The 21,075-nt window shown below is 57.8% G+C and overlaps 3 protein-coding genes across 3 annotated transcripts in view; all 3 read right to left on the reverse strand.

Moving 5' to 3' along the window:
* The window catches only part of HOXB3 (homeobox B3), a 53,503-nt gene that overhangs the window by 22,900 nt on the left and 9,528 nt on the right, over positions 1–21,075 (reverse strand). The window contains exon 2 of the mRNA XM_062175552.1: positions 623–799. The gene's annotated coding sequence lies outside the window, so the exon portion shown is untranslated. The remainder of the gene's footprint in view (positions 1–622; positions 800–21,075) is intronic.
* HOXB4 (homeobox B4) lies at positions 3,459–5,177 on the reverse strand. The gene is made up of 2 exons (XM_062175551.1): positions 4,514–5,177; positions 3,459–3,757 (listed from the first exon to the last, which is right to left on the reverse strand). The coding sequence occupies exons 1-2, from the start codon at positions 4,971–4,973 to the stop codon at positions 3,459–3,461; spliced, it is 759 nt and encodes a 252-aa protein (XP_062031535.1). The 5' UTR covers positions 4,974–5,177.
* Positions 17,642–20,230, reverse strand: HOXB5 (homeobox B5). The gene is made up of 2 exons (XM_062215891.1): positions 19,565–20,230; positions 17,642–18,861 (listed from the first exon to the last, which is right to left on the reverse strand). The coding sequence occupies exons 1-2, from the start codon at positions 20,124–20,126 to the stop codon at positions 18,614–18,616; spliced, it is 810 nt and encodes a 269-aa protein (XP_062071875.1). The 5' UTR covers positions 20,127–20,230; the 3' UTR covers positions 17,642–18,613.

Consider the following 21,075-nt stretch of genomic DNA (forward strand, 5'->3'; position numbering starts at 1 on the left):
GGGGGCAGCCCAGAGGAAGAATTTTTTTTTTTTTCATCAACGCATCTCGCCTGTGAGGTGAGCAGTTTCTCGCTGCAGACAGAAGCACGATATTTGTCTAGAATCCCGAGCTCCTCAACACCAGAAGAGAAAAGGATCGGTCCCAAGCCAGGGCACCGCATCCCAGAGCTGGATTCTCTGTGACAACCTCTCACCAGCCAACAGACAGAGGGGACCCAAGCCCCCTGTGTAGACAGGCAAAGGAGCACACCGGCCACATGTGAGCCCCGTAGACACACACATGCACACACGCTGCACGGTACCCCACGCCCGCCAGCATCCTCCAAAGCCAGACCGGCGCTGCTGGGTGGCCCCGCGGCCAGCCTTCTCCTCCGGGGCTTCCCAGCGGCCCTGCCACCTCGCCCCAGTCAGCTCCAACACTCGCCAGGTGTCCCCTCCAGGACCCAGGCAGCCCTCGTCCTAAAAGGCAGCCAACCTGCCCCAGCGGCCACCGTAAAAAATCCCCGCGCAGACAGTGGAGAAAGAAAAAGAGGAGGAGGCGAGAGTGAGGATTCTTCTTTTGCTTGTGACAAGAGCTCGTAAAAAAACGGTCCAAACCCGCCAGCCCGGCCGGCTTTGTTACCTCTGCACCTCTCGCCTCCTGTGGCCCGAGCGCCGCCGGTCCCACTCATGATGAACGGCTTCTTCCAAACTGAGAGAAAAAAGTTTTCAACTTTATGGTCCGATTTTTCTCCCCCTCGCAGATCTGGGAGAGGCGGCTAACAGTTTTTTCCCCCAGCAGCCGGTCTGTGGAGATTTGCTGTTGAATAATAACAAAGGAGAGAGGATACGTATTTAAAGAAAAGAAGTGATTAATGGTTTTCCGTATAATTCTCACATTTTTCTTAGCTCTTGTCTTACACAGAATGACTGTGAACTTTAAGCTCCATAGAAATCTTTTTTTTTTTTTAATTCTATTCATACCTTCCAAGGAGCAGCTTTGATTTGGTTCTTTTAAAGAGATTCCGGTGGGGGGGGGGGCATCTGCTTTTTCAGAACTACTTTCCCCCTCCGCTAAGGGCCGCCACTGTTATCCCCTTGCAGCTAAGACACCACCCCGCGACGCCACGGAAACAAAGCTCGCCCCCTCTCACCCTCCAGGTCCGGGGCGATTTTTGCTAAGTTCCCCCGGCCAAGCTGCGTTGAATCGGGCACTTCCACTGCCCTCTCCCATGCTGGGGACCCAGGCCCCCCTCAGTTCCCGCAGCCCCTAACCACTCTCCAGTTATTGCCCTGCAAACCAGAGGAATGCAAAATAAAAAAACAATAAAATGTGTGGGTGTGTCTGGCTCTCTTTATTTTCAAAGGGGACATGGGATCAGGAAAAACAAACGACTTTTAATCGCATATAGACTCTCCAGCTTTTTTTGGAGGCGGAGTGGCTGGCACCCTGGCCCGCCACCAGGCCAGATTCCCCACCCCACCCCCTCACCCCCAGGCTGGAGCTCCCAGATCTTAGAACTTCACAGCAGTGCTGGACAATGGCTGCCCTGAACCCCTTCCCCTTCCCCTTCCCCCATCCCATTCTAGGGGTGACTGGGACCTGAGAGACAGGAAAGCTATTTGGTCCCTAGTCCTACTTTCGATACTTGCTATGAGAAAGAAAATGAAAATTAATACAGGAGCAGGGCTTCACAAAAGAGGCCATTTGTCTTCTTGATTATCTATTTGCTTGTCAGAGTTTGAGCTATGGCACCGGCTAGCTCCTTTGTAATATAAAAATACTCTGAAAACCTGCAAACACCCAGAAACATCTGTGCAAAAAATTAGACTCATTAAAAGCCTTAAACACCTCCGAGGAAAGCGATACCTTCTTGCGCGGGGAGGGAAGAGGCCAGGCCTTGTGGAATCCTCTCTCGGAACTTTAATAACCAAAGGGCCGTCTGTCTAGGAGACAGCTTAACCGCATTTTATTTGCTTATGACAAATAAATCACGATATGAAAGGCTTCACCGTACTTAAGCCTCTTGTGTCCTACAGTGAAACATTTTCCCCTCATGGGGGACCAGACTCAGCCCTCCCAGTCCTTTCCAACCATTTTTTTGGACTGGAGGAGGAAAAAAAATTAAAAGCCCCCAACAAAACACACCCACCCCAAAAGGAAAACAGAATCAGCGACCACAATTTGGAACCTATTGATAGAAAGTCCCATCAGACCCTTTGAAAAGAAAAGAAAGAAAAGAAAAAAAAAGTTAAAAAAAAAAAAAAAAACAGGTACAACGTGAGGCCGAACCCACTAGGGTGCTTAAGGTCTATGTGGGGTGGCATTTGTCCTTGTCATGACATAAAGGCTTCAACAAAAACACGCCGTGCTGGTCACAAGAAACCAAACATTTATTTCTATTGTCACTCTGTACATGACACACATTTTCACGCCAACGAAAGGTTCTAGACCCAGGCAGCCCCTGAGTTGGGGGTTGAGGGGCACATCCCGGCTTGGAATGTCAGAAAGAGAACAGGAGGACACATATGGCATAAAATAATAGTAATAATATTAATAATAATAATAATAATAATAATAAAATAAACGATGCAACAAGGTCAAACTGTAGGAGGGGGCTCTGCCAGCCAGTGCACACCAGCGAGGTGGGGCAGGGCATTTCGCCTCCTACTTTCACGTTCATTTTCAGCCTAGGAGGCAAGGCCCCTCCCTGGAGCCCGCAGCCAGGCCCTCCAGAGGAAAGCCCTCCTGGGTCCCCTTTTTCTCCCTCCTCCCGCCTCCGCCCCAAATCCTGGCCTCAATCTCCCCGCCCCCAACCCCTTTCCCCTTCCTCTGTCTCCCGCTGCAGCCCAGGTGGAAGGGGGCGAGCAGCCGCGGCACGGAGGGGGAGGGAGGCTGTGCGTGTTTGTTACCGTGGCCACAACACCGCGCTATCTGGCAGTCAGAGGCTGCTTTCGCTGCGTGTCGGGGCTGGGGACAAAGAAAGGAAATCCAGGCAGCCTTCCAGGAGCGGCGGCAGCGGCGGCGGCCGGCCGGGCCGGGCCTCATTTGTTAGCTGGGTGTCGAGGTAATGGTCGCCACCGAGGCCCGTCCTCTCGGCAGAGTAAACAAGACAGATGGGCCTGGGCCTGGCGTGATTAAAGATGAAACGTGGATCCATCTTCGCCAACGCTGGGAACAGGAGCTGCAGCCTCCTCCTATTGCTCTTTCTGTCTTTTTCTTTCTTCCTTTTCCCATTCTTCTTCTTCTTCTTCTTCTTTTTTTTTTTTTTTAAGGAAGAAAGCAAGAGACTTGAACCTTGCTTCGGGTGTGTGGGGGCCCTCGGTCATCTATAAATAAAGCTTTCCCTACCCCTCCTTGTCTGCGTTTATTCCTACAAAGTTGGGGTGGGGGGAGGGCGGCGGGCTGCTCCGGGCCCTCCCCGGCTCCCCCCGCTGCCCGCCCCCGCCCCGAGTCCGCGGCGCCCGCGCGGGGGGCACTAGAGCGCGGGGGCGCCTGCGTGGGGCCGGCCGGGGGGCGCTGCGGCTGCGCCTGCGGTGCTGCCCGAGCGGATCTTGGTGTTGGGCAACTTGTGGTCTTTTTTCCACTTCATGCGCCGGTTCTGGAACCAGATCTTGATCTGGCGCTCGGAGAGGCAGAGCGCGTGGGCGATCTCCACCCTCCGGCGCCGCGTCAGGTAGCGGTTGTAGTGGAACTCCTTCTCCAGCTCCAAGACCTGCTGGCGAGTGTAGGCGGTCCGAGAGCGCTTGGGCTCCCCGCCGGCGTAATTGGGGTTTACTGGACACACACAGAGAGAAGGAGAAAGAGAAAGTTTTATTGCCCCGACAGGGAGGAGGAACGGAGTCTTTTCTTGCAGCGACCTGGGTCTCCCCCCCCCCACCTCTTCTCCCTGCAGATTGGGGGTGGGGGCAGTGTGAGGATCCAAAAGGGGGGACGATGAGAGCCAGGCAAGAGGAAGCCACCTCAAAGTTTTGGACGGCTGCGCTGTCGTCGTGGCTGATTAGGGGTGTGTGGGAGGGGGCGAGGGACGGTCCCGAGGTTTTCACCGCTCCCCTCTCTTCCCCACCCTCGCTGCTGCTCAGATTCCAAGCAGTGCCTGCCCCCGGTTTAAAAAAAAAAAAAAAAAAAAAGACCCAAAAACTTTTGCCCGCTTCTGCAGCCAAGCAGCGGGACTGGAAGCGGGGGAAAATACAAATATTGGGAGTTGACTCAACTCTGTGCTTAAATACGGATTCTCCTCCTCTTCCCCCACTGCCCCCACCCCTCTCCATCTCCCAACTTCACTGGTGGAGAAGTCGCTGCTGAGAATGGCAAAGAGGATGGGGAACGGACTTCAAAGGCGCGGGGCCCACCAGGCCATAAAAATTTATGGGGGATGTAATTATGTGGCTCTGAAAACAGGCGACCGTAAATCTCTAGCAATGGCGAGTTTATAGCGGGGACAATTGGCTTCCCCCAGGCTCCCCCCCCCCCCCATCAATGCCTCTGAGGTCCCTTTAGGGCGGGAGGGGGAAGGGGCGCCCACGCACTCACCCGTGCTCACATGAACTTTGCGCATCCAAGGGTAGACGACCGGCTCTTTGCACGCCGAGTGGGACGGGCTGGGGTGCAGGGGGTTCTGGGCGCAAGGAGGCGGCGGGGGGCTGCTGCTGACCGCCTCGCAGCGCTGGCCGGGCTCCGGGAGGAGGGCCCCGGCGGGTGGCGGCGGCGCAGGAGCCCGAGGGGACAGCCCGGGAGGCGGCGGGGGCGGCGGCGGGGGCGGCGGCGGCGGCAGGGGCCCGGGGTCCCGGCAGGCCGCGTAGCGCTGCACGGTGCACGCCGCGCGCCGCCCGAAGCCCGCCTCCGGCTGGAAGCTGCTCTCTCGCCTCTGGCCGCCGGCGTAGTACCCGGGCGAGTGGTCGCTGGGCAGGTAATCGCTCTGTGAATATTCCTCGCACGGAGGGAACTTGGGGTCGACATAATTTGAGTTGATCAAAAAAGAACTCATAGCCATTAATTTCTGGGAATTGCCCACAAAATATACTAAAATTTATTCCGACCCCTGACTCGTTTTCCTGTTTCCGAAAGCCCTCCTACTTACTGTCAAGTGAACAAAGTTAGGGGCCCACGTGATCCTCCGAGCCAATAGCCGCCCCGCCTGCGATTCCCGGATAAGGAAATCTGCTCACCCGGACCCTACTCCAGCCAGAGGTCTATTTCCCCTTCTTCTCTCCCCCCCCTCCCCACCCACCCAGCCAGCCCTGGGATTTACACAGGGCTCCTGCGGGGCGACCCCCTCCTCGCCCTGCCCTCTCCCAGATCCCAGGGAGAGCGCCAGAGCCCGCAAGTTGCGCCCGGAGGGCCTGTCGGGGCGCTGGGCAGCGCACGGTGCCCGGAGCCCCTCAGAGGCCGGGGCTGCCGGGGTAGCCCCTCCAGTCCCGCCTCACGCCGGCCGCCATCCGCTGCCTTAGCCCGGCTCGCATCTCCGCCCCACGGCGGGAGGGAGCTCGTGCACCTTGAGTGTGTGTGTGTGTGTGTGCTTGCGTGGGGCAGCAGTGCAGTGACCGGCGGGGACGCGCCGCTTCAGGAGGGGGACCCACGGGGGGCGCGGAGCGCGGAAGGAGCATAGGGCTTTTCTCTGCAGCCGGATGGGGAGGGGTTGGGGGGTGAGAGAGGAGGCGTGGGGCGCTGGAGGGCGGGCGCGCGAGGGACTTGTCAGAGATGAATGGAACCGCCGGCGGATCGATAGGAAATTCATGCACTAATTCGGGGAGACCTCGCCTTCCAAATCGCATTTAGCTGCGCTATTAGCTGGGCTGTGTCAGTCAGTCTGTCTGTCTCCCTACCCCTATCCATGCCTCTCTTGACTTCCCTGCACAGCCCAGGCCCACAGAAACCACTTGATATCCCATACTGAAGATGAACATTAGGATTAAAAAAAAAAAAACTTGCAACTTTTAAGAGCAAATTGAATAGCAATTTGCTAATTCCAGAACCAACGAAGCAATACTAACCATGGCGCCGAGACGTTGTAATTGCCGCTAATGCTGCCGCCTCCGGGGCGAACAGAAATGTCACATCCTCGCAAGGCTGGGGGTAGGCGCCCCAGAAGTGACCCCCGCACACAACAACGCTCCCTGGTAATCACGTCTTCCCAGGGTATTTTGTGCCGAACCCCAGCGGAAAGGCAGCCTCTCCATCCGTTTGCAAAACGAGTCTCCTTGGACTTCGCACACTGGAGACAACAGGCAGTTTTTCGCATTTCCAATCAAGCCTCCCCGAGCCCAGAACAGAAAATAGGTGGGCTTGGGGCACGGAGCATAAATTAGAAGCATCATCATCGACAACAGGAACCTCTTAGAAAAGAGGAAAAGGACCCGGCTCCCAGGACAGGCACCGGGAGAGCTCAGGTGGATGGCTCCTCCATCTGAGACCAGTTGAGAGAGAAAAGGGCGGAGGAGGAAAGACAAGGGAAGGCGTCTTCGTGCGGGTTGTCCTCATTTAGAAAGACAGCGCGTATTTTTATCTTCTGGGGGGAAAAAATGAGCGGAGTGTTTATGTCAACTACATATTCCCCTAGATACGAATTTGTGACCACAAAATTCCTTACACAAATTCGGATCTACAGGGTACATACAGAAGACAGACAGATCTTCTCGGCCCAGAAATGTTCCAGTTCTCCCACTTTCCGAGCGTTCTTCTCTTTGGGGGTGTGGTGTGAATGCTTTGATTCTATTTCGTTTTGGTTTAGTTTTTGAGCCCTGGGAGCAGAAAACGGTACTGCGGGTCCATTCTTGGGATTACAAGGCTTCAAGTCTCCTCTTAGAAATAGAAGCCGCCAGTCTGCTGAGCGACGCGAGCCTCGCCCTACTGCGCAACTCTCGGAGGCGCATGAATTATGAGATGTAAACATTAGCTAAGCACAAAAGGAGGAAGGGTCATCCCGAGGCTGCTCTGAAGTCAGGACCAGGCCCTTCTGGGTACCCTCCAGTCCCTCCCCTCCCCCAAGACTTCTAGGGTTTTCTTCTTCTTCTTCTTAAAGAAAAAAACAAAACCCCCAATCGGTTCCTCCGTGCCCCTTGCAGCCTTTATTCTGTGATCAAACGAATATCTAGATATTTTTCAAAGCGCCTCTCAGCAAAGGGAGGAGGCAGAGACAGCTGGGTGTGAAGGGGGTGTAATAAAAGTCCTTTTGGAAAAAGTCAATGGTAGAAAGAAAGAGAAACAGCTGTAAACAAAAATGCTGGGAGACCAAGCAGATGGGGCCCCGGATATTTAATGACAGGCAATTCTGTTTACAACCTGAGAAAAAGATCAAAGGCGTCTCATTTCCGAATGAAGAGCAATGAGGAACCATAAAAGATGCGGCCAGATGACGTGCCAGCCCCTCCCACCCTCCCACACCTCCTGGGGACCACAAGAGGGGGACAGTCCCCAGGAGGTGTGTGTAGGAACCCCATTCTCCCGCCTCCCTGGCCCCGGGCAGGGGTCCTTGCTGCTAAACCCACTCCCTAACTGGGCCCGGCCACCTGCTCCAGTTGCTGGCCATGGGGTCAGAGCAGAGGAGCTGGGGTTTCAGATCCAGCTTCCTAAGACTCCCAGTAGCTGCTGGATTTCCTAAACTGGGACACTGGGGACTAAACTGGGAGGCTTGGACTGTGAAAATCCATGACAGGGGAGGGGAATGTGCCCAGAAGCCTCCTCCCCACCCACTACCCATCTCCCCTTGTCTGAGAAATACCTACAGCCCCAAAGAGCAGGTGCGAATAGCATCAATTTCATTAACAAACGTAGCAACTCCACAAAAGCCATCTTCCAGCCACCACACCCGGGGTGGGGGGTGGGGGTCGTCAGCAGGTGAGGGAGAGACCTCCCACCTGCCTGCAGCTCCATCCGCAGAGCCCCGCATTTTTCACTCTAGATCCAGGCTCTGCCCCTGATTTCTAACGCCAACAGTCTCCCATCCAGGCCAACCTCACACGTAATCTCGGATCTCCAGGTGGACACCCAGGAAGACTGGAGTCTGTCTCTCAGTGCCCGCCAGCTCCCAGCATTAAGCATTCTCCCCAAACACCACCTAGGGGCTTCATGACCTCCTCCCACAGGCCAGGCCCCTTGCCTGCCCCTTACGGCCCACTGGCATTTCAGACCTTGGAGAGGGCGGCTGGCTGATCGTTGGGCCTCTCTGCTGCTGTACACTTCACAAGAGACGGGACCCTGGTGCCTGGCAGCACACCCCAAGAGACAAATGGAGGGCAGAGCCACTAGGGGGTTGGTATGCTTGGTCCTAGAGCAAAACGCAGAGATGGTCTCCCTGGAGCCCGCTGGGCACCGAAACCTGCTGGTCGGGTCCCACCGAGGCATGGCAAACCGCCCCCTCCCGCCCCATGCGAGGCCAGCCACCAGGGGCGGAGGACCGGGTTTATCAGCGACTTCCAGGACTGGTCTCACCGGAGCTGCGGGCTCCCTCCCTCCTCCACCCCAGAAAAACCCTAACAGCATCCTGCATAATAAAAATACGGGCTGGGACTGGCCCGCGTCTGCAGCCCCCTCCCCTGTGTCCCCGGGGTCGTTCGGCGGCTTCCAGGCCGCCTGCTCCCGCAGCCACAGGTTGCGGGCGTGACCCCTGGTCGCCAAAGCCCCCCTCCGCAGTCCCCAGCGTGCCCGGCCTGCGGGCAATCAGCCACGTTTCGTAGGCCGGGAGGAAGGGATGCAGCGAGGAAGGGAAACCGGAGGGCCGGTGGCTGCGAATCTCAGCCAGTCCCGCGCACCGCCCGCCGCGCCGAGGAGGCCAAGGCCCAGAGAAGAGCCGGCGGGAGTACTCACCGGGCCGCTGCCCGCGCGCTCCCGGCCGCTGGCCGGCCGCGGACCCGCTCTCCAGAAAACCGAACCGCGGCTGCAGGCAGAGGAGCCACGGGCCCCCTCGGAGGAGGCCGGAACAAGACTTTTTTTTTTTTGGTGTTTTTGTTTTTGAAGCGCAAGTTTTCGTATTAATCTCATACTTTGGCAGTCTTTGTTAAACAGCTAGGCGCGTCACGAGGCTCTCGAACATTTTAATAAATTTTAGACGCCGTGACCTGTGGTTCACCCCTCTGCGGGCCTCCCCCACAAGCAGGCAGTGGTAGTTCGGTCATATTGAATTTTGCGCAGGTCATTACTTGGGAGAAAAATGGCAGAGTAGGAATTTGATTCAGCTCATCCTCTCCGGCTCCGGCTCCGCTTTTCGTCAGAACCATCTCTTCCCCTCACTCAACCCCCATCCCTGAAAAGGTCCCACAACGGTAGGATTCAGCCAGCGGCTGCCACGTACATGCTTTGATTTTGCACCGGCCCTGTATTTTTGTCAGCTCTCATTCCCGGGGCACAGAGAGAGAGAGAGAGAGGTTCCATGGTGGTGGTGGTGGGGATCCTTTGGAGGTAGGGAAAGGAGGCTGGCACCAGAACTGAAGATGCCTTGGGTAGCTGGGTCCCGGACAGCAGGCCTGAGCCACAGATCCATTCTCTAAATTTTCCCCTAAAAGTCTGCATCAATACCGCCTGTATCCTCACCCCACTGCCTGCACCACTGGCTTTATTTGCACCCCTACTGCCAGAAATACTCCCATTTCTGTCAAAGCTTTGTAAGTTTCCCTGAGCCCCAAGAATGACCCCTCCACCTCTTGGGGTTGAGGATTTTTGTTTTCCACAGCCCCAGCCTGACCAGAGAAGACAGAAAGAACCCTGAGACCTGAGACGGGGTCCAGACTGCACTACACAGAGCGGAGCACTTGGTTTTCAGAAGCTTTCCTTGTCCTGTGAGAACAAAACCATATCTTCTGCTTCCAAATGTTTTTAAAAAGACTGCTGGCATCTCCACAGCAACTCCCTTGCCAACTCATCACCAACACAAATAGGTTTCAGTAGCAAATCAAGAAGGCATCAAAAAATACTCAGAAATGGTCCTGCCTTTCTCACTCCAGAATTACACACAGGTGCGTTGCCTGCAACACATCCCTCCCTTTGTCCAGTCTCCAAGGGGCCGGCAGAAGTAGGTCAGGTGACCCCCCTTGGACCCAGAGCAAGGTTCCGGCCTAGAGGAGGGAGCACTGGCAGGGTGGTGTGCCCCAGTACAGAGGTCAGGAAGCAGCGTCTCACGGTGAGCAGCTCGGTCTGCTGAGGGCCACAGAGCCACTCTCTCCCCATCCTGAGGCTGCTGCAGCCCAGGACTCTGGACTGCTCCACAGGGTCTGTCCCACTGATGCTTACATTTGCTAACATTCCGTCCTAGGACAGAGAAAAGGAGGGACGGCAAACAGAAGAGGGGAGATCTTCCAGTCCAGACTTTGCCCCCACCTCTTCAAGACCGCAGGAATTCTTCTTTGGCCTGACACCCCAGAGTTACTCCCATGGAAGGCTAGTAGAAATAGGGGCAAGCACCTGGTTGGTTTTCTCAAAAACTAGGGTCAAGGAGATTTGGAATTTACCACTAAGCCTTTGTCTCTTCCAGCCATATTTCACAAACTCTTGGGTCATCTCAGTTCTGGCAGGCCAAATACCTACAGCGCACCTCCCACATTAAATGCTTGAAAGTGAATATGATGACATCTCTCCATGCAGCAAACAGTCATTTAAAGACCCAAAAATAGGCATGGGCCCTGGTGTTCCAATTACAGTCTCTCTTAAGCATCTTACTTCTGAGCTAAGCTTAATGCATGGATTCAAGGTTCATTTCAGGTCGCCCCGTTTCAACTCCAGTTAGAGAGAGCTCAGTGGGGCCATTCAGTACTTTTCCTCCCCATTCTCCCCTCCCTCCTGCAAACAGGAAGAGAGGGAGCTGGGATGCACAGAGAAATGGAGGCTTGGAGGAGAGTAAGAGAACAGACAAGCTAACCACTTTTCAGTATCCTAGCTGTTAAACCTGAGCAGTTGGCAGTTTAGGAAGCTTGCAGCACTGGTTCATGGCCATGGACTCCAACTGCCTGGAGCCATGGGGGCCTTCGGGGGTCCCTGCAGACAGCCTTATCTCCCCTGGAGGCAGAGATGGAAGAGCCTGCAGTCGGGACCCTTTAGGGCGAGCGGGGTGGGGTTGATGGTGGTGAGAATCCAGCCTTCACCTTGGAAGCCTTCTTTGGCCCTGCCAAACCCCCTGCAAGGACGTGTGGGTAATTGGATTTTTAAAATGTGTGCGGCTGGGTAGGTTTTAATTAAATTTTATATGGTGACTCAAAGGTTATCTTTGGGAGAGAAAATTGCGTGGCGGAGTGGCCACGCCGGGAGCACTGTCTGTCGTGCAGCAGCAGCGCGAGTTGGGGGAGAAGGGTTGGTTGTTTCCCCCCTTCCCCGCGTATCCGCCGCTCCCCCGCCCAGGTCTGCTCCCCCCGCCCCCCCACGGCTCCCAGCCCACACGCCTTCCTTACCTCCAGCATCCCCGGCTGGCTCTCTCCTCTCGCTTCGCACATACAGACCCCTCCCCCTCTCCCACCCCGCCCCTGCCGCTAGACGCCTCCGCGGGCTGCTCACGCACGCTGTAAACTTTTGACCCTCCAACTTTGCGACCCCTCCGGCAATAACACTGGCCTCCTCGCCCTGGGGCTCAAGCTGCCGCGCTGGCTGCAGAACCCCGAGCGCAAAACACTCTCCCCGTCCCTCCCCCCTCGCCATCGCGCCCCCACCCCACCCCCAGTCAAGGGCCTTAGACCCGGCCAAGAGGAGTCTCTGATTATTAAGTAACTCCTCGGGAAAGGGGGCCGGCCCCACCGCCAGCTTTTTAACCTGTTTCTTCTGTTGGGACGCCTGGAAGGGCCTTTGCCCACCGGCCCTTCTTCGCTCCCGTGTCCCAGCGTGGGGCCGCGGCGGTTGCGCGAGGGGGACCCGTGGGGAACAAGATAGCGCTGACCTGGAGAAGGGGAGAAGAGCGGGGGGCGCTCGGAGCAGGGGTTCCTCGGGAGCGGAGTGGGCCCCCGTCCCCACCCGGCGGGAGGGAGGGCTTGGCGTCCCAACAATGCGAGGCCCAGCGGGGCCCAGGGCCACCTTGCGCGGCCGCTCGCTGGCGCTTCGGAGGCCCCAGCCCGGCTGTGAACTTGGTCTAAGGCGGACTCTACTGGCAGCTCGGGGACGTTACAGCCTCTGCCTCTCGGCCGGGGCGGCCTTCGGGCGGGCGAGCCGCGCGCTTTCGGTTTCCCTTCCGCGCGGATGCCGCCTCCCAGGCTCCCTCCTCTCTCGGGGAAGGCTTCGTTCCTCCTTCCCTAGGGGCTCTTGGGAGTCGGAAAACAGAAAAGAGCGAATCGACAGAGGTGAGGAGAGAGAGCGAGCGAGCCGAGAAGGAGCGCAATCCCGATGTAGAGTCTCCTCCCGGTGCCTCCAAATGCCCCCGAAGAGGACACGCTGGCCCTCTCCTTCCAAATCTCCCCGAAATGCTGCTGTCCACGGTGTCTCGCCATCTCCCCGCCTGGCCGGGGTCACCCCGTGGCGAGGCCAGCCGGCCCGGGGCCTTCGAGGTGACCTCTCCTCGCGGGCCCCCGGGTCCGAGGGCAGGGCGCGCTGCCCCCTAAGCCAGCTGGCGCTCGGAGGCCGCAGCCCAGGCGGCGGCGGCGTGGGCTCGGCCCCCGTCCGCCCAGGGAGCCAAACCAGAGAGCCAAGAGCGGAGAAAGCAGAGGAGGCCGCGGGGAGCTGCGCTTCCGTCTCCCGGGGGCTATTCTGGGGGAGAGAAGGCGCAGGACGGGTGACGCCCTAACCCGCAGAGAAAAGGAAAAAAGATGGGTAGGAGGGAAAGAGAGAAAAGCTGGGAACGGAGGTGCCGCGCGGGCATCACATCCGCGTGTCGCCCCAGGCCGGCCCTCTGCCGTCCCCTGCATCCACGTCCCCTTGGAGCCCGAAATCTGGGTCTTGGTGAATTCGCCAAAAGAAGGGAGGGAACATCCGGCTGAACCTGTCGGCCTGGCTCGCCCCCGCCCCCGGCCTGGGGCGGCGGCGGCGGCCGTGCGGCCCCGCGGCGCATAATGTATGCGGGCCCCACGTAGGCCGGCGCTGCGGCCCCCGTCTGCTGACCTCTGCGTGATCCCGGACTCTATGAATTATTGATGAGATATGAGCGTTGATTTCCCCTTTCAGGATGCAAACTCCATTATATTGTTAAAATGGCGATTTAATCGCTGAGAATAGCTTTGGTGTGGGTTTTTTCCCCCAACTCATTTGCGCCTCCTTCCTTTTCATTTAACTCTCTTAATTAAATCCTTTAACAGATTTTAATCACTTTTTGGAGGGAGGGGGTAGAAGGAAAGGGAACGCCACAACACCTTCATCACCACCAACAACAAACGGGACCCTAAAACAACACCAAACCGACAAAACCGGAAAACCATAAAAACTCTCAAGATTGCCCGGTTGAAAGGCAGGGAGGGGAGAGGGAAGGTTGCATTTGTGCCACCCACCAGAGCTGGAGCAGGGGAGGGCTGGGGACACCCACCTCTGCCGAAGAAAACTGGGGTGGGGGGGCCTGGGAGGTGCTTCCCGCTTCCTCTCAGGAGACAGGTGTGGAGTCCCACCGTGCTGGGTGGGTCACCGCTTACCCTTGCTAAGTTCCGGAACTTAGAGCTTGGGAAGGGCCCCAGGATCCTGCCCAAGAGCAACTCTTCAGGGGCACTTAGGGAGAAAATGTCCACTTTCCTTTAGGGGCCCCCATATCTTCCCCTCCCCCTTCCCAAACAGCTCGGTTTCCAGGCGGTGTCTGAGTTAATTAATATGGATGTGTAACAGCACCGCAGCGATCGATAAATCCTGCTGTGGGCAGATCCCAGCCTCAAAATTCGATTACGCTGAGAAACTCCAAAAAATGGGAGGGTGACCAGTGGCCCTTCCCTTAAGAGAGAGTGAGCAGTGGGTTCCTTCGAGCCCTGTCCTCCAAGGATCGCCTGGCCGGGGGAACCCACGTAGGGGCGAGCAGTCCTGGGAAGGGATGGAATTTTGGGGACTGTGCTGAGCGATCTGTCTTCCCCGCTCAGACTCCTTGACTTCCGGACTTCCGCCCCAGCATCCAGAGCCCCGGGGAGAAAGGAAGCAGGCTGGTCTAGGCGCCACTCCCAGGATCTCCCAGTCCTGCCCCACCAGCCCCGCATGAATGCCTTTTCACAGCCAGGGAAGGGTTAAGTGTCCCCGCCACAGTTATGGAGAGGAAGCCGATGAAATATGGGCGCTTGGCACTCCAGGCCCGGCTAGCTTTCCTGTTTACACTTCTTCATACTTCCTCCTGCCCCTCGGCCGCAGAGAAACAAAACAAAACAAGTAACCAAATAAAACAAACAAAAAAAATCAAAATCAAATTGTCCAGTGAGTGGTGGTCAGAGTGGCTTCGGAGAGAAAAGGGAAACTACTGCCTGCCTTACTCCGGCTGCTGCCTCTCGGGGCCTGGCCCAGGCTGGGGAGTTGGCGGGAGGGGAGGGTGCCTGCTTGGAAGGTTGGGGAAGAGGAGGAAGAGAGCGGAGCAGCTGTCCCCAGGAGGACGTCTTCAGAGAGGCACCGAAAACACCTTCCCGCTTCTCCTGCCTGCTCCCAACTCGCCCCGGACTGGTCTGGGGTTGAGGGAGGACGGTTGCTCAGCCTGGGCGTCCTCTCTAGGATCTGCATGGAGCCGGAGGAGACCCTCCCGAGGTTTGGTCTCAGAGGCAGAAGTGGGCCACCCCCACGCGGAGCTGCTCTCTCCATTCCGGAAAAATCTGTCCAGACATACGCAGCAGATGTCCCCGGGCTGCCGGCCCCATGCACTCTTTATCTGAGTTTGCAGAACTGAAATGCGAAGGGGGGGTTGGGGGTGGGAAACAGGCGTAGGCCTGGTTGTCTGGGGTTTGGGGCTCTCCTAGGAAGCCTTCTGAAGAGGGAACGTGGCATTGTAGGGAGGCTGGGGGTGCCATGGGAGTGTGGTCCCCGGAAGGCCTAGGGTGGGACTGTTCCCCCTAACCCCGCTACACTCCACTCTACCTGGGCAGCCCAGCCCACAAACTTCTCTGTCCATTTCTTCTTCGCCTTGTAGAGAACATAAGCCTGTGTAAGCCGTGCCTTCGTGATTGATTAGTATTTTAAACAGTGCCGGGGGCTGACCAGAGTCTCCTGTCCAAGGGAGAGAGAGACACATGGCCCGATCATTCACAGTATGTTCTCCAAGCCAGGTGAGGACTCCACGTTTCGCCCTCTAACTCTGTTCTCAAAGCCCACGAAGGGCCATCAGCCTAGGGCAGGGCATGGACAGTCCAGGAAATAGACAGTGGCGTCGGGGAAGAGGAGGCAGGAGCAGAGTTTGGATTGCCTTCAGGAAAAAAAAGGAGCCCCAGGACTCCCTGTGCCAAAGACCAGAAGCTCCTCCACGTGCCACACATCCAGTCCGGGAACGACCCACGGGACTGCTGAGCTCCGGAAGCAGCAGTGACAGGGGAGTTGGCCCCCTGGATCTTACATGGGGGGAGTCACCTTGATGGGGAAGAGGCCTCTGGCTTTTCCTTAGAAAATAACAGACCCCCTGGGGGTCAGATTCCGAAGTCCCTTTGGTTTGTGGGGCCACGGAACAAAGGAACCTTTGAGGGTGTGGCAGGGAGAAGAGAGGGAAGGAGAGAAGAGGGAGAGAGAGAGAGAGAGAGAGAGAGAGAGAGAGAGAGAGAGAGAACCTTCCCAATGTCTCCCCAGCTCCGGAATCTACTATTGGGGGGCTATTCTTTCTGTAGGGCTTGCCAGGGATCCACTCAAATACCCAACTCCTGTAGGGGAGGGAAAGGAAGCTTCCTCCTTTGCCCTGCCTGGGGCCGCGAATTGGGTTTGGGATTGGAGAGAATTCCCCGCTCTGCCCCTCTCCTCCGCTGCCTGCTTTGACCTCAGGATCCTACTTAGAGCAAAGCGGAAAGGTAGCTCGGGCCCCCACGGGCTGGAGGCGCATTGCTCCCAACCCTAGGAGGCCACAGAGAACTGGAGAGACTCCCTTTTATGGGGTTCAAAGATCTGAGAGCCAGAGAGTCGCCCAGGGCCAGGCAGCCCACAGCAGCCACCTTCCCGGATTCTTTTTCTCCACTGAGATGGATCTAGATAAAAGTGCCCAGCCGGCGCCCCCACACCCCCTGACAAATGAGTGCCATAAAGTCTCCTTCCTGGTGGTAGGGAGATGTCTAGAAGATAGCCAGCAACAGAATGCCCCCCCCCCAAAACGGGGGGCCCTTTTCTCAGCAATGCACACCCCTCCTTGTTGCCCCCTAACTTTCCAAGGGCACTGAAGGAACGTAGCAGCCACACAGCCCCCAATCTCCACACACAACACCCCTCACACAAAAAGCCTATCACCCCCAACCGCTAAGGCCTTATCGGACCAAGCACCCCCACTTCAGGGGCCAATTTCTCAGAACCGGGTGCAAAAGACAGGCTCCATTTCCCTTCCGTCACCCCTACACAGCCCTGCGGGAGGCGAAGGTTTCCTTCCCCCCAGTCCTGAACGCCCCAGCTGCAGGGGAGAAAGCGAAAGCTGGAAGCCACTTACTGCGGGCGGGCGGGCGTGCTGGGCCGGGGCTGCGCCACCACCGCCTTCTGGGCCGGTCCGGCTGCTCTACGCTGGGAGCCCAGCGCTCACCTAGCTCTGCCCCCTTCCCCACCACGGCGAGCAGTTAAAGTGTCACTTAACATTCTGGAGAATGTGAAATATACCGCGCAGTGTCAACTCCCCAAAACCATAAAACTAACTTTATGGACCTCACGTGACTTTCTCGAGCCAGTGAGGGGTATCTGTCTGAGTTCTCGGCGATTTTTACGATCTAACTTCGAGATAAAACCCCTATCCATTTGACATCTAAATGTCATAGCGACTTTTGGGATAGTTTGCTATCGACAAAGGGGGACAAAGTCGAGGGGTGAAGGGGAAGGAGGGCCCAGTGGAGCCTTCCTGGACCCTCGGCTGCCTCCTCACCAGCTCCCCCTCCCCCCCAGTCCTGTAAGAAGTTGGGCCCTGCTGGAAGGGAGTGACCGGGTAAGTGTCCAGGCTCTGGTGCTCAGGGTGGAGGCTGACTTGGATGGAGGTGGACTGGGCCCTGGTCCTGGGCCAGCCTGGCTGGAGGGGGAACCAGGGGTCTTTCAGCAAGGACCCCAACTCCAAACCCAGAGGGAAGGTGAGCTGGACCCAGGAGAAGAGCCCCTGATAAGTGTAGAGGAGGCTGGAGGTGAGAAGAAACCTTTGAAATGGAGCTGACCTTTGTTGTTGGTGTTGTTGTTGTTATTATTATTATTATTCTTTTGCCTTCCTTGGTGGCTGAGCTAAAGGAGGATTTGGAGCAGGGGGCTGGGGGCTGGGCAGGCATCCACCACTCCCAGCAGGCTGGAGCCTCCTGTTCAGGACTTAGGCCTGAGTGACTTTCCCTGAAGAGTTTTTCGGAGGTTCTCCTGGCCAGCTGGTGGAAGGCGAGGATGGAGTCAGCTCAGCCTTTCTCTCACCCCAGCACCCCCACCCCCGGTGGGGGGGAGCTTTCGGTGGGGGGCCTCTCAGTTCCCCAGGCCCAAAGGCCAATGGACCAAGCCTGGGTCTTCGGTGGCTGGGGAGGGGCTACTGGGGAGTGTCCCGCCTTTCCTTCCCTCCACCCTGGAATTCTGCAGCCTGGTGGAGGAGGGTGTGCCTGGTGATGGGAGAGGCAGACCACCCCCTGGAGAAAAGACCAGAGGAAGGGCAGTGGAGTATGGGGGGGAAACATTTATTCAACTTCCAGGAAAGCTACAAACAAATACCAAAAACAAATCACTGAGACGGGCCAGCAAAGGCAGATTTCACACGGACTACAGCAACCACCCGCTCCCCAGACGGGGTCTTGGAAGCGAAATGGGCAGAGAGGAAGAGATGCAGATGCGTCTGACCCAGACTAGCCCCATATTTGTACGCTCTGGGCCCTCCTGCCAGACCCACGCATTCACAGAGACATTTCACACCGAGGATTAGTCCTGTTCCTGTACACTCCCAGAGCAGGCCTTGTGGGGCCTACCCAGGCGGCAATCTCTATTTTCCTACTGTCTTCTCCACAGCACCCCTTAGGTTCTCCCTGGCCCCTGCCCACCCAAGGACCAAGCTGTTGGGAGCCTGGGGCCTGGGGCCTGGGGAGTGGGGAGGGAGGGAGGGAGGAGGAAGAGGAGGATGGGAACACACACAATCATGGACTCCATGTCAGAGGCCAGCTCAGCTGGGCCCCGGCGCTGCTGTGACCCTACCCCCGCTTCAACTGCAGCCCCTTAGAGAAGTTTCGAGATGAAACTCAAATACAGCCATCATCCTTTTATAAATAAGTTAGAACACAGACGGGGAGAGGGGAAAGTTCACATTACACATGCGAATTTCTTTCTCTTCTTTTTTTTTTTTCCAGGGAGGTGGGGATGGGGGGAAGGAGTTGTCACCACAGACCAGACAGAGGAACGAGCGGGTTGGGGCGAGCCAAGGGGACTGGGGGGCATGGAGGGGAAAATAATATTATTATTAACAATAATAACAAGATAACCAGTCCAGGAGAGAGAGGGAGTCACAGGACGAGCTAAGACGGAACGAAAAACTGTCACACAAGGCCAGGGCGAGGCAGGCTCGTGGGAAGCGGTCCCCAGCCGGCGGCGGCGGCAGCGCAGGGGAGGAGTGGCCGGAACGGGGCTGGGGGTGGCGGGGCGCCCCTCCGGGCCGGCTCAGGGCTGGAAGGCGCTGCCGGCTGTGGCCAGGCTCATACTTTTCAGTTTGTTGTCTTTCTTCCACTTCATGCGCCGGTTCTGGAACCAGATCTTGATCTGGCGCTCGGACAGGCAGAGCGCGTGGGCGATCTCGATGCGCCTTCGCCGCGTCAGGTAGCGGTTGAAGTGGAACTCCTTCTCCAGCTCCAGCGTCTGGTAGCGCGTGTACGCGGTCCGGGCCCTCTTCCCGTCCGGCCCGGTCATATCTGGAGCAGATAGAGGGGAGCGGCGAGGCCATGTTACGGCGGCCAAGGGACCGGGGGGCTCTGGGTGGGAGGGGGCGGGGAGCAGGACCCAGGCGTCCCTGGCACCCCGCTCACCCCAGCTCCAATCCCCCCTGCTCCAGAGGTCCCCATCCAGGCTGGATTCCTGCACCCCCTTCCCCTGCGGCCCCCACTTCTGGCGGCGGCGAGGGCGCCCGGCTTTGTCTGCAGTTCCCTCCCAGTGCCTCGCCCTGGGCTGGGTTCGCTGGGCGCAGGCGGCTGCTCGCCCCGGGAGGGAGCAGAGCGGCCCCACTTTTGCCCTGGCAAGCTCCTCTTCCTGCTCACCCCGCCTTCTCTAGCGGCAGTCTCAAACATTCCGGGGGTCCGCACGGGACCCTTCCCCACGCGAAGTAAACCCCGTCCGGCGTCCTACAGCCCGGAACTGGCTGGGCGACAGAAACCTAAGCCGAGCCTGGGAACGAATTATTAAAAAACACCCCTCCACCCCGCAGCCAAAGCCCCTGCCAGGTTCCGTCCACGGAGCTGAAAGGACCCTCGCAGAGACCTCTCCCCCCACCCCACCTTGGAAAAAATAAATCTGTGTGTGCGAGGAAAAGCCAAGCTCCGCTCGGCCGCCACCGCCCTCCCCAAGCGCAGGAAGGGAAAGCCGGAGACAAAAAAAAAAAAAAAAAAAAGGCAGAATTACCATGGCTGATGTGAAGCTTCCTCATCCAGGGGAATATCTGCGGAGTCTGCCCCTCGGGCGCGGCTGTGGAGGTGGCCATGGGCTCTGGCTGCGCCCGAGCCAGGCTGGGGCTGCCGAGCTGGCTCGCCGCTTCCTCGGGCTCCGAGGACGCGCTGGCCTCGTCTATTTCGGTGAAATTGGCGCTGGAGCTGGCCGGGGCCGCCTGGTCGGAGGGGGACGAAGCAGAGGGCTTGGCGCCGTGGCTGTCGCCGTTGGTGCAGGGCAGGGACTCGGGCGAGGACAGGGAGCAGCTCGACGCCGCCTGCCTGAAGCGGGGCTCCTGCGCGGGCGCGGGGAAGGCGCGCGAGCCCTCGCCCACCGCCCCAAAGTGGCTGGAGGAGGCCGAGGAGCGGTTGACGCTGAGGTCCATGCCATTGTAATTGTAGCCGTAAGAGCCGGTGTGCATGGCAGCGGGATCCCTGTAAGAGCCGCTCAGAGAGCTGCCACTGCCATAATTTAGCAACTGATAGTCCGGGCCATTTGGATAACGCCCCGAGAAGGAGTTTACAAAGTACGAGCTCATTTGGGTGATTTTGGAGGGCTTGATTTGTGGATCGTGGTCGTTATAACCCTGTGCTTCACGATTTATGATGTATTAATGAATTATAGCGATGCACTGTACTTCGTTTTGCTATGTATGCGGCCAAATATGGGGGGGGGAGCTGGAAGGGGGGTGGGGGGGCGTTAGGGAATCACGTGCTTTTGTTGACCAGTCGTAAATTCTCGCTGATGACCTCAAGAGGTAATTCATGCTCTATGGTTACAAATAATGACGATCCGAGAATCGTTAGGGCCGATTCAATGCGAGCCTCCGAGAGAGGGGGAAAAAGGAGAAGGGGGAGAAGCCGGGAGAAGGTCGGCGTCGGCCGCTGAGCAGAGCGCGCCACCTCCCGGCGGCCGGCGGCAGCGCGGGCCACAGGCTGCCATGGCGGCAGCCGCTTGCCGCCCTGCCGGCTCCCTGCGACCGCCGGCGGCCAGAGGGGAGCCGGGCTGTGGCTCGCACGCAGGGCCGAACCTTCTAGAGGAAGGAGCTGAGCTTTTCACCCACTTTCCTGGGGGTGGGGTTAGTCGCTTTCTCAGGGTCCTTCTCCCTACCCGCCGTCAGATCATCACCATCATCATCACGATTATTTTAACTTTGGAGGCGGTGATCAAAGATTGAGTTGCTACCCTCTTGCTTTTGCTTTGGGGCGCGGAAATGGGAGGCAAGGTTTAGAAGTGGTGTATGACAAGCAAGTGTTACAAGGGGTTCCCGGGGCGCCCAGCCTGGCCTGCTCCCTGGCCCCGCAGCGGCGCCGGGACGAGGGTAGCAGGGCTGAGCCCCCAGGCTTGCAGCAAAGGAGACGGTTTCACTTCTCCTGGGCCCCTCGGAACTTTGGAATCCTATTCCTCGGTCTTCCCTTAGGCCTGGGAGTGGTCGAGCAGGACGGAGACCCCAGAGTGCATGGCGGGGCGGGGGGAAGGGGGAAGGG

The sequence above is a fragment of the Lepus europaeus genome, chromosome 18, assembly GCF_033115175.1.
Source record: "Lepus europaeus isolate LE1 chromosome 18, mLepTim1.pri, whole genome shotgun sequence".
Lineage (NCBI taxonomy): Eukaryota > Metazoa > Chordata > Mammalia > Lagomorpha > Leporidae > Lepus > Lepus europaeus.